We start from the raw sequence: 16,298 nt of genomic DNA, 5'->3' as shown, positions 1-16,298 counted from the left end.
CAACAGAATTTTTGGAACATAGAATGAAGTTCTCGATTCCATTCCGTCAGTATGCAGTCGCAGAAGACTGAAAACTTAACATCCCTTTATACGCAAAAGAAAACGAGAAGAGAGCATGAAGCAGTAGAAGAAACGGCACTTGCCAATAAAAAAGGAACAAGAAGAAAAAAAACAGTCAGTCCCAACATAGCAACTAATCTCAGTGTCACCTTCTGAATCTCCAGGCTGATACCGAAAAGAGGGGCCTCTCGTTCCAGCAGATAACCAAACAGTCATTCTCATCTTTGATATTGTACCCATTATCACCATAGCTCTTCAAAAGTCTACTCACCTGCAACCTACTGTGATAGCTAAAAGGCACCCTCCCGAAACGGGCCGACTCAAGCCTCGCAATCCATTTCTCAAGTTTTTCGTGCCTCTCCTTTCTCTCTGCTCCCTCACATGCTATGATGTTTTTAATTTCCTCTCCAAAAAGTGTCTTCTCAATCTTTTGTCGCTCTATCGGTAATCTTGACACAGTAGACTCCAAACTATCAAAGAGAGCAGCATAGAAATGCAATGCTCCAATAGCCCTCTCCATTAAAGTAAAACCATTGTGGTTTGCTTCCTGTTCAGTCACTACCATTAGTTTTGGGGAGAGCGCCCAAAGCGAATTTAGAAAGGTCCTCATTCTTGGGGAAGCACTTGGAGAATATGGGGATGATGTGGAGGCAGAATCAGGACTGGCCATGTACACATTGATCGGATCCTTCTCAAGGAACTCTCGTAAAGTCCTCTGGTCCAGATGGAAAACTTTGGGCAGGCTCTTCGATAACGATGGAGAGTTCCTTCTGAGGACTTCCTCATCAGCAGCCAAAAGAGAATGTAGTTGAAGTACAGAGCTGACAGCAAGTGCTTCTCCTGTCTTTACCCCTAAACTTTCAAGATCAAGATCCTCTAATTTGCTCAATATAGGAATGAATCGAAACGGGATGTCCAACCTTTCGGCTTCTACAGTCAACCGAAGAGCCATTTGCTCCAATACCTCTTTATGTTCATGAATTCCTGTAATTCTCAAATGGGGTGGGCCTTCTGGCCTTGCACTTATTGTCTGAAGAAAATCAATCCACTGGGCTGGTTCAAATGAATATAAGTCAATAATATGAACCATCTTCTCCCCCTCCATAGCTTCTATAATCGCTTGATTTGTGATCACATATGCAACCTTTAGGAACGGACAGAGCTCGAAGAAGAGTTTTTGAACAAAAACCTTCTCAGACAGAGATGATATTTTTGTTGAATTGAGAGCTTTATGCAGGCCAGGCCGTGAGGCTTTAAGCATCCTATCAGCAAGTGCCTCAGCGAAGTATGCAGCAATTCGCTGCATTGCATTGCCATCGGCAGAGGCAAGATGGGAACTATGCTCAAGGCCAATATCAGCATTCTCAATACTACCAGCAGCCACATGGTAAGCACAGGCTTGAAGAAGCTGTATCAAGTACAAACCCCTCTCCTCAGTTTTCAGCTCCTTGAGCCAGGCATATGGTGATCCGGACCCAGGAGATAGTGACATCCATGGAAAGAGGGGTGAAGAATTTAAAGAAGATCCATCCTCTTGAAACGTTCCAGCCATAAATAACTACGAGCAAGTTCCGAGCAATTGGAATGGAAAATCTGAAGCATTTGGAAATAGCTAGAATGAGACTAAAGGGAATTAATATTAATGCTGGAATATTACACTGCACCTTTTGATTACTGGGAAAGCTGATGGGAAGAAGAATCAATGCTTTAGATTTTTTTTAAAGGTAATTAAAGAATGCTAATTAGAATCCATGTTTTATGATTCTATATATGTATGTATGTATTAAACGATCTTTTCCGAAAACAACAGATCAGATCAAGACCGTAATCTGAATTCTTTATCCCATAATTTCTTTCCAACATTCAGATAGCTGAACAGAGCATATTTGGATTTCGAATTACTTATAGAATCATAATACAATTTCAAGAAAAAAGGAACTTCATCTTCCAATATCTTAACAGTATCAGAGATTGACCACGAAAAAGAATCAAAAACTAAAATAAATTTTAAAGAGGCAGAGGAACAGAAAACCAAATTTTCCGCTGATCATGCCAGAAAAGATAAATCATGTTTGTTGCCTGCATTTTATGCTTCAATTGTTCTGAAGCTATATATCAAGCTCAACATAGTAAGCCAAAACTGCACTTGAAGTTACGGAAGAACAAAAAGTAGAAAGATGGACAGAGCAAAACCAAATCGTTAACAAGCAAGGCCCACTCGACTGACACATAATGCTTTCTAGATACCAAAATACTCCAAAAATGGAATTGGAAACCTCATTTATGTTATATTCCAACAATTTCATTTTCCCAGCAAACAAACCATGTCAGAATGTAAGAAAATTTCACCTAGTATACAAAAATCAAAGGCATCCTCCAGCGGGAAGGTGTATTATTTTCCAGAATTCGTCAAAGGGATCAGACTCATGAAACAGAAATAGGAGAAATTACCAGAAAACGTTCCTCCTTGAGAACTGTTCAAGTACACCACCACCTTTAATTAAGTTCCCAACTGGGTTTTCAAATTGATCAAAATCCCAGAAAACCCCCGAGAAAATTTCAAAGCTTGCCGACTCACTCAATCTCTTAATCCATCAAAGAGGGTATCAGATTTATGCAGGGTTTTGATGCAAAGTGGGTATTGGAATTAAAGGTCATGTGTTAAAGGATTTTTCCATGGCTGCGTGTGACAAAACAAGAGGTTGCTTTTGTCGTCATCAATTTGTTTTTCCTTGGTAGAATCAGAGGAATATGGTATTTTCTGAAATACAGAGGTAACAGAACCCGCTCTCTCCCATTCTCTCTCTCCCCCGTCTCTTTCTTTCTAGATTTTCTCTTTGAGTAAACTTTGTTTGTTTCTCTCTCTAGGTTGAATTTTGTCAGTAAGCGAAGTGGATGGGAATAAGAGCTGGCCAAACTGGGTATCATTTTCAAGCACAGCACCAATCCAAAAATGCCCTAACAAAAGAAGACAGCATCCTTATTTGTTGCTTAGTGGGTAGTGGTGATTGCAAGGAAAGGCTTCCAAGTGCCTCCAAAACCATTGTTTGGATTATTTTCAAAGCCAAAGACCATCCACTGGGTACTTTCTTCTTGCTTTTGGACAAAGAGACAAGCCAGCTCTGGAAAATGCCAAAAAGTCGATGGAAGCATTAACTATAGGTGTGGAATACTTTGGGTACTTGGCTTGAGCTCCACTCCTTCAATACTTCTTTATCTTTTTAAGGCCGTTTGCTACCAAAACACAATGGCCCCAATTGAAGTTTTCCTTTTCTTTTCCTTTTCTATTTTTAAGTGGAAGTGTTAATTCTCATCTTATATTTTGCAATCTTAGAACACATATATATGTGACAAATTTTAAATGATACTGATATCAACGAGTATGATTGAGAATAACAAAACTTTAAGATCCAGAATAATAATATTTTTTTACAAAGGATTTAGACATCAAGACTTAGTTATGAGAGAATATCAATAAGTATCAACAGAGTTCTGCATCATTAATTATAGTTGGAGTCTTGAAGCCACTAGGTTAGTACTTAAACATGTTTGATGCTAAATATCTCTTATCTCATCTAATAAGTTTACTTATAGTGAAATGGTTTATAATTGAATGAAAAATCTCTTCCTCCCAATGAATGATCAAATCCTAAGCATCTTCCCTAGACATGAAACCACAATATATCATTAAACAATGAAGTGATTCATTTTTTTCTTTCATAAATGTTAAACGTTCCGAATTGGTGTCTCGAAATTATTATTTTTTTATTTAGTGATTAAAGAAGTATTTTGTTTTATAATGTTATGAATTTTTTATTATTTTTTAAAATATTTTTGATGATTAAAAAAATACATAAAAATAAAATAAAATATACTTTTCGAGACACCAATACGAGAGAAATTTTCGGTTCATCTTTTTCATTTGTTCTAATAACAAACTAGGAGGTTATTAACTAATTGATTGAATAAACGTGTGGGGAAACAATACTGGACTATAAAGTCATCATGTAATCATTACAATATTGTAAGGAACCTTTTGTTGGATTCTTGAGTATGTTGAGTACTATTATACGTATTTATCATATAATTATTTTAAAAATAATAAGATTTATTATTAAAAAAATTATTATTTTTTTATGTGAATCTTATATATATTATTTTTTATAAAATAATTATACAGTACTTACACACTCACGACTATAACTATCATTTCACGCCAAAAAAATTTATAAGGCAATCATTTAACATTTTTCCCCTTCTTATTAACATATCTTAATTCTAAACCCAATGTCTAAAACTTAATATTGGAGGAAATTGATGGGTCGAAGACTCTGTAAATGTCTCTGACTCATCGCTGCCGCCCCGAATCTTACCTTCACCACCTCAAGTTTGATGAAAAATTTACATATTCTCTCTCTCTCTCTCTCTCTGTTTTTTCTTGGCTTTTCCTTCTCTCTCTCTTTGGGTCTGGTGTGGGGAATTTGTCAGTTTTAAGAAGTGATTACAACAAAAGAACAGGTCCAACTTGAGGCAGTAGGTGTTTCCAAGGTACAGATATCGTCATTGAAAGAGAAAGCTTATGTTGTAAACATAAGCAGTTGTTGATTCAAATAGTATATCCTTAGATCAGCTTCTTACTTTAGAGATCAGCATATTGGCTTTTAGCAGCGAAAGATACATAGCTTCTTTGTCTTGTACGTTACCTGAAAATTGCAATCGACCCTAACAATGCTTAGTGTGGGTGTTTTCAAGGAGACACCATTTTGTAGGTTAGTGACCAGACATGGATTTTCAGGGAACAAAAACTTCGCTATGAAAAATCCTCAAAATTCAGGAAAGATTAATGGGTCAAGAACAAAATCATGGAGGACCCACAAATATATATTTGCGAGATTTTGTATATGGATTTCTAACTTGATTGTAGGTGAATTTTTTCCGTATCGCTGCAGCTAAATGTTGTTTGGGGTTCGAGAAACGAGCATTTGTTTGACAAGAAGATAAGGATTTGTAAAAGGGGACAATGAGTGGTGGTAATAATCGAACTGTAGTCTTATTTTTGATCTCTTTGTGGGGACATGGTCACGGGGTTGGAATTGTCGAAAAATAAGATAATTTCTGATGTCAAATCGAGATTTGGGATGTGTTTTGGGTGTGAGTTTTTGCTTGGAAATTGTCAAAAAGAAGAAAAGAAAAAGTGACCTTTCCATAGTAAACTTCTAACATCTTTGAGCTACACGCTTCATATAATTGAAGTTACATCATATTTACAGAAAAATGAATACTTTAGCACATAGTCTCTCGTTAATCATGGTGCTTTGGGCAATCATGTAAGTTTTTCTTCTATTTTTTTTAACTTTGGTTGGACTTTTTGCATTAGTTTTGATATTCTTAACTTCTTTTCGTATTTTTAATAATGATTTTTCTGTTTTCTGAAGAGCTTGATTTTAAATTTTCAGATGTTGTAATCACCTTGCTCTTTTTGTATAAAATATTTATCTGTCATAAATAAGAATTTATCAATAAAATTGGAGTCAGGTTCTCTTTTTTTTAAAAAAATAAAAAATAAAAAAAAGAAAAGAAAATTTCGAGCTTGAATAATGGTATTAATCAGCTATTTTAGCCTATTCGAAGTGTTTGGTGCTGTTTTCAAAAGCCCACATAAAAGCCCACGTAAAAGGGGAATGGTCTTCAACTGGCCCACGTTCTGTCCAAAACTGAAGCCGATGCAAACCCATCTAAACTGAAGGGATCCCCATGCAAACTGAGCAAATTAAAAGTTAAAACCCCTGGTTTTGCATTTAGCTCGATGAAAAAAAGCATAATATAACTTCCCAACAAGTCAAAGACAATATCTCGATGATTTAAGATTTATTATGTTCTTATCCAAATTCAAGAATATCAAATGAAAGAGAGACCAATACATAAAGTATATATGCTTTAAAATATTTATTGAGTATATACTGCAAACAATTTACATAAACATGAACAAAAAATACTATAAAAGAAACAGAAGTGTGACAAAGACACGACTGACCAATAGAGCCAACAGTCTTAACTAGGGGTGATAATCGGGCGGTCCGGACCGGGAAAACCGACCGGACCGGCCAATTCGGTCCGGACCGGACCGGACCGAGAGTTGTTCCGGTCCGGTCCGGTCCAAAAATAAGAGGACCGAATTAATTCGGTCCGGTCCACGGTTCGGCTGGTTTTCGGACCGGACCGGACCGAATTAAATATATATATATAATTTAATAATTTATATATATTAAGTATATAATTTTCATTTGACTAATTAACCTAATCCTATCACTAATTCATCATTAAGTAATTATTAACTAATACACATTTATAAGTTTATACTAATAGTAATATTTATAATTTTATAGTAATACTAAATTATTAATATTTATACTAATACAAGTATTATATTAATAGTCTAGAGTCTACTTCTAGACTCTAAAATCTAATATGGTATTAATAAAAATATATACTAATAGTATATTAGTAAATTAGTAATAGTCTAACATAGAGTAAGAGTCTAAGACAATAGTTAATAGTTATAGACTTATAGACTTATAGTTATAGTAATATAGTTATAACTTATACTAAATCACTATAACTAATATTAGTATATTACTAACATATAGCTATAGCCTATACTATATTACTAATAGTCCAATACTAATACTATTAATCTATTATATAGTTATAAGTTATAACTTATATTGATCATGATTGATAATAACTAATCACTATAAGTTTATAGTATTAATGTATTATTATATAATATATAGTATTAGTATAGTAATAGACTCTAATATGGTATTAGAAAAAAATATACTAATAGTCTAGTACTAAATTACTAATGTATTATTATATAATATATAGTATAATAGTATTAGTATAGTAATAGACTCTAATATGGTATTAGAAAAAAATATACTAATAGTCTACTTCTAGTACTAAATTACTAATGTATTAATCTATACTAAATTACTAATACTATTAATCTATTATATAGATAACTCTTATATTATATTTGATAATAACTAATACTATAGTCTATAGTATTAATGTATTATTATATAATATATAGTATTAGTATAGTAATAGACTCTAATATGGTATTAGAAAAAAATATACTAATAGTCTAGTACTAAATTACTAATGTATTATTATATAATATATAGTATTAGTATAGTAATCCTTGGCAAAATCTGTATTATTATTATTTTTTGTTGATACTCCATATATATTAACATACAAAATCAGTGGGTAGCAATCCTTGGCAAAATCTGTATTATTATTATTTTTTTTTTTGGATTTTTTTTATTTTATATAGATTAGTTTTAACTTTTAACTTTTTTTTAATCATTGTATTTTTCAAAATCAAGTTTTTTAAATAGTTTTAGTTAAAAAAATATACCAAATTTGAAATGGGCCGAAAATAATTGAAATTGGACAAAAAAAAAAATCACATTTAGATGGGCTGAATGGCCCATTTTAGGCATGTCCAGACCGACTGGACCGACCCTGGACCGGACCGGACCGAAATGGACCGGACCGGACCGGACCTATATGTGAGTCGGTCCGGTCCAGGGTAGAGAAAATGTAGACCGAATAGGTCCGGTCCGGTCCACATTATGGCCCAAGACCGGACCGGACCGGACCGGACCGATATCAGCCCTAGTCTTAACGTGACAAATCAATTAACTCCACATGTGAAATTCATGCACTCCTTGTCTTCCACATGTATTGGATCCTTAGCCACATTCTAGTCCTTCACCTAACACATGCAAGCCATAACCTAAAGTTTTCTCTGTATCTTACAACCAAATCAGACTAAAGAAACAGAACCAGAGAATTTAGAATAAACACAAGCTGCATTCAAATGTCTCTCAAGGGAGCTCCTCATTCATCTTCTTCTTCCTGGGATTTGAAAACTTCCATCCTACTCGTTTTCTTTCTCTCTTCTTCCTCTCCTTGCTTTTCATGGTCTTTGCCTCCTTCCATTGTCAACTCTACTGAACAACACCGTCATCACACTTTCATCTCCGACTTTCGGGTACTAACGAGAAGAATACTATCAGAATGTCCTGACCCAAACCCTTTTCTCCAAATAAATGTTACTCCCGATTCCAACCTTGCGGATGAAGAGAATGTGACAGTCACGGTTAGTGGAGTTTTTGTTCCTCAGAAGGACGATTGGGTTGCTATGATTTCACCTGTTAAGAATTCAAAGTAAGAGTATTGCATACACACACACACATATATATATATATATATATTATTCAAAGTTGAATTATTTTATACGTTCTTTTCATTAATGTTGTCATGTTATTATTTTTATCAAATGTACGTCAATGACTGACTCATGCATGTTTCTGTTTTCTTCCGGCCTCTTACCTCTTCGATACAAATTAATGCTGCAGCGACGTTTCAAGATGTCCTGCAAATGAGCTTCTTTATGCAGAGACTGGTGATCTGAGCAAACTTCCGCTGCTGTGCCATTATCCCGTGAAGGTACGAACTTAACGTTGTTTTTGGAAAATAGATTAAATGAGTTGAGATTAAAATTAAAAAGTTAAATAAAATATTATTAAAAATATTATTTTTATTTTGAGATTTAAAAAAGTTGAATTTTTTATTTTATTTAATTAATTTATTTAAAAATTAAAAAAGATGATAATAATAAGATGAAATAAAAAGAGATGAAAGGAATAGAACAGTAAACAAATTAATACGACAAATATGATTGTCAAAATCAATGTAGAGATATTTAAAACGTGCGTAGCATGCCAGCTGTCAAGTAATTAATCCTCATACATGAGTTTGCGGACTTTTTTTTCGTTTTTCACTTTTTACTGCAAAAATATATTTTGGAAAATATGTATTGTTTGGTAATTTCGTATATAGCTCCAAGTTTAGATCTGTAGTATTATCATTTTCTCACTAAATTAATTAGGATATTTTCTCTAATTAATTAATTTCTTTTTTCTTAATTTATAATTGGAACGATCGAATTTATTCTTTTCTTTTGTTTATATATATATATTCCTATATATTATATTACTTTAGACAAAATTATGTAAAATAGCTAATTAATAGTTACAGGAATTAAGTAGCTAGCTAGCTGTTATCATGGTAGTGCACGCAAGGGCGGCTTAAGGTCAAACCATATTAAATTCTTCGTATTCTTTTCTAAATATTCTTCAATTCTCTAATTATATGCTTTATAATAAATTAAAATTAATATATTAATTAAATGCTGTAGCTAGCTAGCTCAATCAGAATTCATATATATATATATATCGATCGTTATCCCACTATGATATATATATATATATATATATTATCCGAAACTCAAATTAATTAAAGATTTTGGAGAGGGGTGCCAAAATAAGGGATTAAATACGTACATTTTTAAGAAATTAGAATAAATTGTTCAATTACCAAAATTATATTTTAACCAGTTTTTGGCTAAAATTATATATTTATATGGCACTACGCAGTATGCATGCCATGCATGGTCCCAGACTCCCCATAACCCACGGGGACCATGTAAAAATAATAAATTTGCGTAGTGCATGCCATGCATGGTCCCAGACTCCCCACAGCCCACGGGGACCATGTAAAAATAATAAATTAAAGACATATATAAATATATATATATATATATTATGTCAAAATAATGCGCAAAACACGTTTATTTAATTAGATTAAACAGTTATTTTATAAAAATAATATATTTTTTTATAAAATTTGTAAAAATAGTTGATGGCATATATAGTTTAGAAGACATTACTTCAATTTTTATATAAGTAATATAATTAATAGAATATTACAAAGGAACTCTAACAAATAAATTAACTACTACAATCAGTACTTTAACAAAATAATTGAGTTTACATCATAAAGATGATGGTATTTAATGGCATGTTTTGGGTCAAATGAGATTTATTTCTCTTTTTTTTTCTATATATTTTGACTTTGTATTATATTTTGCTGGATAACTATATAACTTCGTTGAAGATATTTTATTGTTGTGGTTCTGTTTATAAAATTTTAGTACTTTTGATTACTAAGTTGTGAAATTCATGATTTAGATAGTCAGATACTCTAATAATTTTATCTCATTTTATTTTATTGCAGTGCTTTAACCAAACGATCTTCAAAATTGTATTAAAAACTTTGAAAAGATATAAATATATATTAAAATGTTTAAAAGTTTTAATTAATAGTATTTCATTCTAAATGTCCAAAGAAATACATTCTGCATTTTGGAATTATCATTTTTTTTAATAGAGTTATATATATTTTTTTATTTTTTATACTTTCCCTGCAAAGCCATGATGCACACGCACGCACAATATATATTAATGCACAACAAGCCATTAATTAACGGAAAAAAAAATGTTAAAACAAGAATTTCCATCTCATACACACTTTATATATATAGATATATATATATATATTCTAGATCATATAATTATCTATAGAATATACTAAATTAATACTGAATATAATTATTAAGACGAATAGATATAATAATTAATAGATATAGCATGATCATGAGGAGTACTTCATCAAAATTAAGAATCTTAATGCAATTAGCATGCTTGTACGTAATATCATAATTAAATGTCAATGAAATTTAATTTTGCAAGCTGGTATATATAGAATATTAAGTTTTTGGGTGAATTAGTTGAATAAATGGAATTAATTAAGTTATAACTTGGACCAAGCACTGAGCCTAATTATCTGCATAATTAAGCTGGCAGCCTTATTTGTTTTCTTGGGTTTTGGGTATGAGCTACCTAGCTAGCTAGATTTGTCACGTCTGTGGCAGCTTAATTATAGCTAGCCAGCTCTTTAATGACACTAATCACCTAATTGTGGCACTAAAATAGCCTAGTTATAATAGTCAATTTGCATATTAATTTGTTTTTCTTTTCAGATAATCGTATTTTTCCATTTTTTTTGGCATAAAATAATCTGGCTCTATATATTAATCAACCGGACTATTAATATTGGATCGTCCAACTTGGAATGAAGCAAAAATTCAGCGGTTGTTTTGGAAGGAACTCTACTCTATATATGCTCTATCCACGTAGCGTACAGTGCCCACAAGGAAAAAAAAAAAAATTTTGGCACAGTCATTACTTTGTCATAAGTTTTATAACTGTTATGAATGTATTTCACAACACTTCTCACGCAATCACCTTTAACCAAAAAGAAATAGGTCTTGGGAGGCTTTGTGGGAATATCTCCGATGCTTAAGTCATAGAATCATAAGAATTTCTCATAGGGTATAGAAGAATATGTCTAGTTTGTACCTGGGCTGATATAAATAGAACTCACAATGCCTTCTATTTGAATAGGTAACTACCTAATCTACCATTTCAAATTCAAATGATAAGATGGCTTTCTGAATTTTGTTTGCCAGATAATGACTCACTCGAGATTTTAGGACGGTAAACATTTTATCCTATTTGTAGGCCGTGTTATGAATTTGGATTCCGTTTGGATAGTTAGATGAGATGAGATGAGATGAGATGATTTATGAATAGTAATAATATAATTAGTTAAAATTAAATTAGATGAAATTAGACTTATGTAACAAATGAGCCTTAAGGCTTCATGAAGTTAGGCTTGGGGCCAAGCTGTGGGGCCCCCGAGAAGAGGAGGAGAGTAAACCTCTTCCAATAACATTAATATGGTTGTCACTTGTCAGTGACAATAATTCAAAGAGATCTAGACAATATTTTTAATTGAGTAATGTTAGAGAGAAGTCATTATAACAGTGTATATTTTACATTCACTGCGTGACTGCTTCTAATTGATTGTTTCCAACACTCACTTGAGGAGATGTATAATCTAGATGATGCCACATCATGTGTGTAAAATAGATGCTCCCAATAGTAACTTCTATCTATATTTATTCTTTCTAATTAACTCTATTTGAATTTACGCTATTGAAAATATGATCAGTGGAAAGATTAATCTCATTTTAAAATAGAATGCTAATATATAAAAAGGATGATGAATAGCATGATCATGTAATTCTCTTTTTAAATTTATATAATATATATGCATATATGCAGGCGCAGTACATGAGCAACGACCCAGACTATATCAACTGCACAAAGAAGGAATGCAAGAAATACAAGCATGGGAAATGCGTAAAAAGCACTTGCAGTGGTTCCTTGAGGTTTCATGTTATTAATATCAGAACAGACATTGAGTTCGTGTTCTTTGCTGGTGGATTCGAGACACCTTGTGTTTTAACCAGGTCAAACCCTCTCAATTTTGCTAATCCAAACCAGCCTTTATATGGACATCTTTCAAGCATAGATTCAACCGGAACCTCAGTAAGCAAACAACATATTCATTTACACTAAAAAAAGCAAACATCGAGGTTATAAACACTAGCTTGCTAGTATATTGGTGTTGCAGATGAGATTAACATGGGTTAGTGGCGATAAGGCCCCACAACAAGTACAACATGGGGATGGAAAAACACAGATATCACAAGTTACAACATTTTCACAAGATGATATGAAGAGTGAGTTACCCTACGTACCCATCACAATTTCTTTTTCACATATGATGTCAATTCTTATAAATGATTCAATTTATGTCTTTTCATTATGTTAAGCTGCTTTATTTGAACATGATTGATAGCTAACATGATATAAATCTTGACTTTAATTAAATATTTTACGTGTCGAACCAAGTCGTAAAGCATGCACAGCTTTTAATAATGATACCATCAGCTTGTAACAATTAATTTACATCTTCTGCTTAATACTTACTGCTTAATGGTGAAATGGGTAGGTCGTTCTGCTGTACCAAGTCCAGCCAAGGACTTCGGGTGGCATGACCCAGGATTCATTCATTCAGCGGTAATGACTGGCCTTCGGCCTTCAAGCACCTTCTCCTACAGATATGGAAGGTATAACATCTAAGAATATTCGCTGTTGTTTCAGATTCTTTTCTGTTCAAAACACACAGATTTGCACTATCTGCATGTAACCGATCAGAAAACAGAGGAGAATGAACTTAAGAGTACTACATGGCTCTATATATGAACTTCATAGCACACTACTTTTAACAAATTTTTTTATCGTGAAATCTGACGGAACAGAAAATTGAATTTGGTGGTAAATTTAAAAAAAAAAATTGGGAAAAAATAATTTTATATTATTTACCTTATAAAAACACCACAAAATTTTAGTTTTAATAGTTTTTTAAATTAAGCAAAGTATAACAATGCGATTTTTTTTTTTGGTTATTCAAAGTGATTCCGTTGGCTGGAGTGATCAATTCCAGTTCAAGACTCCGCCTGCTGGAGGATCAGATGAACTGAATTTTCTCGTATATGGTGACATGGGAAAGGCTCCTCTTGATGCTTCTGTTGAACACTACATACAAGTAAGAGGCCTTTTATTAACAAGGATTCATGTGGTACATCAAAAACTGCACTCAGGAGACAATTTGGCAGATTTTCACCACTTCCTTGTTGTGGACACAAGATTCAAGAAATCCAAAGCCTCTGCTTAAAGGAATATATTTTCCAGCAATATACAATCACCAATATCTTTACAACTCGTGTGTGTGTGTGTGTGTATATATATATATATATAAAGATATATATAGTAGTTTCAGTGATGCAAGTGATCTCTAGTAGTTCCAAAATCTCAACTTTTCTACTTTTCGTTTGCAAGTGAATTAAATTAAAGAAAATATAAACTGATACAACTGGGATGTAACGCCGGTACTTTTGATTATTTATAGCCAGGATCCCTCGCAGTGATTGGTGCTTTGACTGATGAAGTAAATTCTGGAAAATTTGACTCCATCTTTCATATTGGAGACCTGAGTTACTCCACTGGATGCTTGGTTGAGTGGGATTTTTTTCTTCAACTTATAAGCCCAATTGCTTCCCAAGTCTCTTACATGACTGCTGTTGGAAACCACGAAAGGTACGTAGCAATTTTTTTTCTCGATCCAGTTTTCTTCAAATTATTTGTTGTTATTAATGCAGATACTTGCATAATGTCAGTTGAAATAGTAATGAATGTTTTTTTTTTCTCTGTATTTTTCAGGGATTATCCAGACTCAGGGTCAGTATATATTACTACTGATTCAGGTGGAGAATGCGGAGTTCCTTATGAGACTTATTTTCCAATGCCAACCCAAGCAAAGGATAAGCCATGGTATTCCATAGAACAAGCAAGCGTTCATTTCACAATAATTTCAACCGAGCATGACTGGTCAGAAAATTCTGAGCAGGTAAGATGAAACGAGTTACTGATTTCCTTTATAATTAATTGAGATTTCTTAACCATATTCGTATCTCTCTTAATTTTTGTACTTCTACAGTATGAATGGATGAGAAATGATATGGCCTCCATTGATCGATCAAAAACTCCTTGGTTAATTTTTATGGGGCAAGTAATTAAACTTTCTGGGCAATTTTTATCATTAAGTTGTCTCATTTTAATTGCAAAGTAAATTTTCCAGTGGTAAATTAGCATAAAAATTTGCCAATGCAGGCACAGACCCATGTATACTTCAACAGATGGAATCTTTAGTGTGGATAAGAAATTTGTGGAAGCTGTAGAACCATTACTACTTGAAAACAAGGTAAGCTTCTATGGCTTGATGAATTGTTATCAGTTTGTTCATCTTTGGTTGCATTGTACCACATGATGCAGTGTTATGAACACGTACAATATATATCCAGGTTGATCTGTCTCTCTTTGGGCACGTTCACAATTATGAGAGAAGTTGTGCAATTTATGATGGAAAATGCAAGGCCATGCCTACAACAGATGAAAATGGCGGCGCCACTTATGATAACAGCAATTACAGTGCCCCAGTGCAGGCAGTTATTGGCATGGCCGGCTTCACCTTGGACAACTTCACAAACGATGTAAGTAGCTAGATCCCCATCTGATCTCCCTCTTTTCCCAAGTATGTTCTTTGCATGTCATAGTCATAGGCTGTAGTACTACTACTTTTGATATCATTAATTTTGTTGGTTTTGGACAGGGGAACAGTTGGAGTTTACGCAGGATTTCTAAATTTGGGTATGTTAGAGGGCACGCAACAAGGGAAGAGATCAGCTTCGAGGTTTGTATGCTCAAAGTTCATAGCAGCGCAATTCGCTAGCCTCAGAAACGAAACTTGGTATTGATCATCAATGTTGCATGCAGTTTGTGAATGCAGCCACGATGGAAGTTGAGGACAGATTCCGCATTCTTAAAAAGCAAAGTGCCGAATATGTAGATGTCTCGCAAATTATGACTGGCTTCCGGGGGATAGCGGCAGACGAGGTCGAGAGAGACAGAGCCACAGACAGATCAGAGTTGTAGTACCTTTTTCTTTCTGTCTGATCTCTCTCTGATCCATCTCATACATTAAGTGCAATAAAACAAAAGAGTCCTCATCTCTTGTGGGAATTCATGAATTTGAGCTGATAAACACAATGCATTAATTCATGAAAATTATGGGTATAATTATGGCTGGCCGAAGTCAAACAGGAAAACAAATGCTTTGGAGCAAAATGCTCATGTAGAAAGACAAATTGGACCTCAAACAAATGCTAAGGGCAAGTTTGGGACCTCAAACAAAATATAAAATTCTCATATTTTCTCATCTCATCATTACACTTTTTTCAAATCTTAAAACAATAATAATATTAAAATTTAATATTTTAAACTTCAAAACAAAACACAAAATTCTCATCTCACCCCCCAAACCTATCCTGACCAGCCATTAGTACAAGATCAAGACAATAAAATATATATTCAAGAATATATATATACATATATATATATATATATACACGTTTTAATTTCAAGATTCTTTCATTCTTCTCTAATTAATGAAGTTGTCTGCAGCTACTTCAAGTGCCTTCAAATTTTCTTTTTCTTTCTCATAATTATCTGTCTACGTTATTTTTTATTATTATTATTATTTTATCATTGTTGCAATCTTTAAAGTATTTATATATGAAAAAAAAAGGAGTTCCTCAACGTATACGTAGCTTTAACTTTGCTTGCGTCACTTTCACGGTATAGCTGACAATTCATGGTAAAAAGGTGTGTTTATTATTATATGTTAATCAAAACGTTCGGATGCGAAATTTTGGAACTATATTGTAATATAATTTTATCTGTTTACATCCTAGCTTGGAGATTTATAAAATATTTGTTCTTTGCATCATGAAT

At 33.1% G+C, this 16,298-nt stretch overlaps 2 protein-coding genes across 2 annotated transcripts; one reads left to right on the top strand and one right to left on the bottom strand.

Moving 5' to 3' along the window:
* Positions 1 to 8: 8 nt before the first annotated feature.
* On the bottom strand, positions 9 to 3,107 carry LOC109020246 (GRAS family protein TF80-like). The gene is made up of 2 exons (XM_019002666.2): positions 2,512 to 3,107; positions 9 to 1,653 (listed from the first exon to the last, which is right to left on the bottom strand). Exon 2 carries the CDS (start codon positions 1,610 to 1,612, stop codon positions 206 to 208), a length of 1,407 nt encoding a protein of 468 aa, XP_018858211.1. The 5' UTR covers positions 1,613 to 1,653; positions 2,512 to 3,107; the 3' UTR covers positions 9 to 205.
* Positions 3,108 to 7,852: 4,745 nt separating this feature from the next.
* Positions 7,853 to 15,599, top strand: LOC108991081 (probable inactive purple acid phosphatase 27). Its single transcript, XM_018965221.2, has 13 exons — positions 7,853 to 8,301; positions 8,493 to 8,583; positions 12,165 to 12,431; positions 12,517 to 12,625; positions 12,898 to 13,015; positions 13,362 to 13,494; positions 13,858 to 14,045; positions 14,169 to 14,355; positions 14,446 to 14,513; positions 14,619 to 14,709; positions 14,810 to 14,998; positions 15,118 to 15,198; positions 15,282 to 15,599. The coding sequence occupies exons 1-13, from the start codon at positions 7,952 to 7,954 to the stop codon at positions 15,438 to 15,440; spliced, it is 2,031 nt and encodes a 676-aa protein (XP_018820766.2). The 5' UTR covers positions 7,853 to 7,951; the 3' UTR covers positions 15,441 to 15,599.
* The last annotated feature ends 699 nt before the right edge of the window (positions 15,600 to 16,298 follow it).

The sequence above is a fragment of the Juglans regia genome, chromosome 14 (genome assembly GCF_001411555.2).
Source record: "Juglans regia cultivar Chandler chromosome 14, Walnut 2.0, whole genome shotgun sequence".
Lineage (NCBI taxonomy): Eukaryota > Viridiplantae > Streptophyta > Magnoliopsida > Fagales > Juglandaceae > Juglans > Juglans regia.
This window is presented reverse-complemented; position numbering and strand designations above follow the sequence as displayed.

Excerpts from the sequence above, each read along its gene's own strand:
- LOC109020246 (XM_019002666.2), bottom strand. The coding sequence starts at position 1,612 with ATGGCTGGAACGTTTCAAGAGGATGGATCTTCTTTAAATTCTTCACCC.
- LOC108991081 (XM_018965221.2), top strand. The coding sequence starts at position 7,952 with ATGTCTCTCAAGGGAGCTCCTCATTCATCTTCTTCTTCCTGGGATTTG. Across the intron at positions 14,710-14,809 it reads CATTACTACTTGAAAACAAG|GTTGATCTGTCTCTCTTTGG; the intron begins GTAAGCTTCTAT and ends ATATATATCCAG. Across the intron at positions 15,199-15,281 it reads GGGAAGAGATCAGCTTCGAG|TTTGTGAATGCAGCCACGAT; the intron begins GTTTGTATGCTC and ends TGTTGCATGCAG.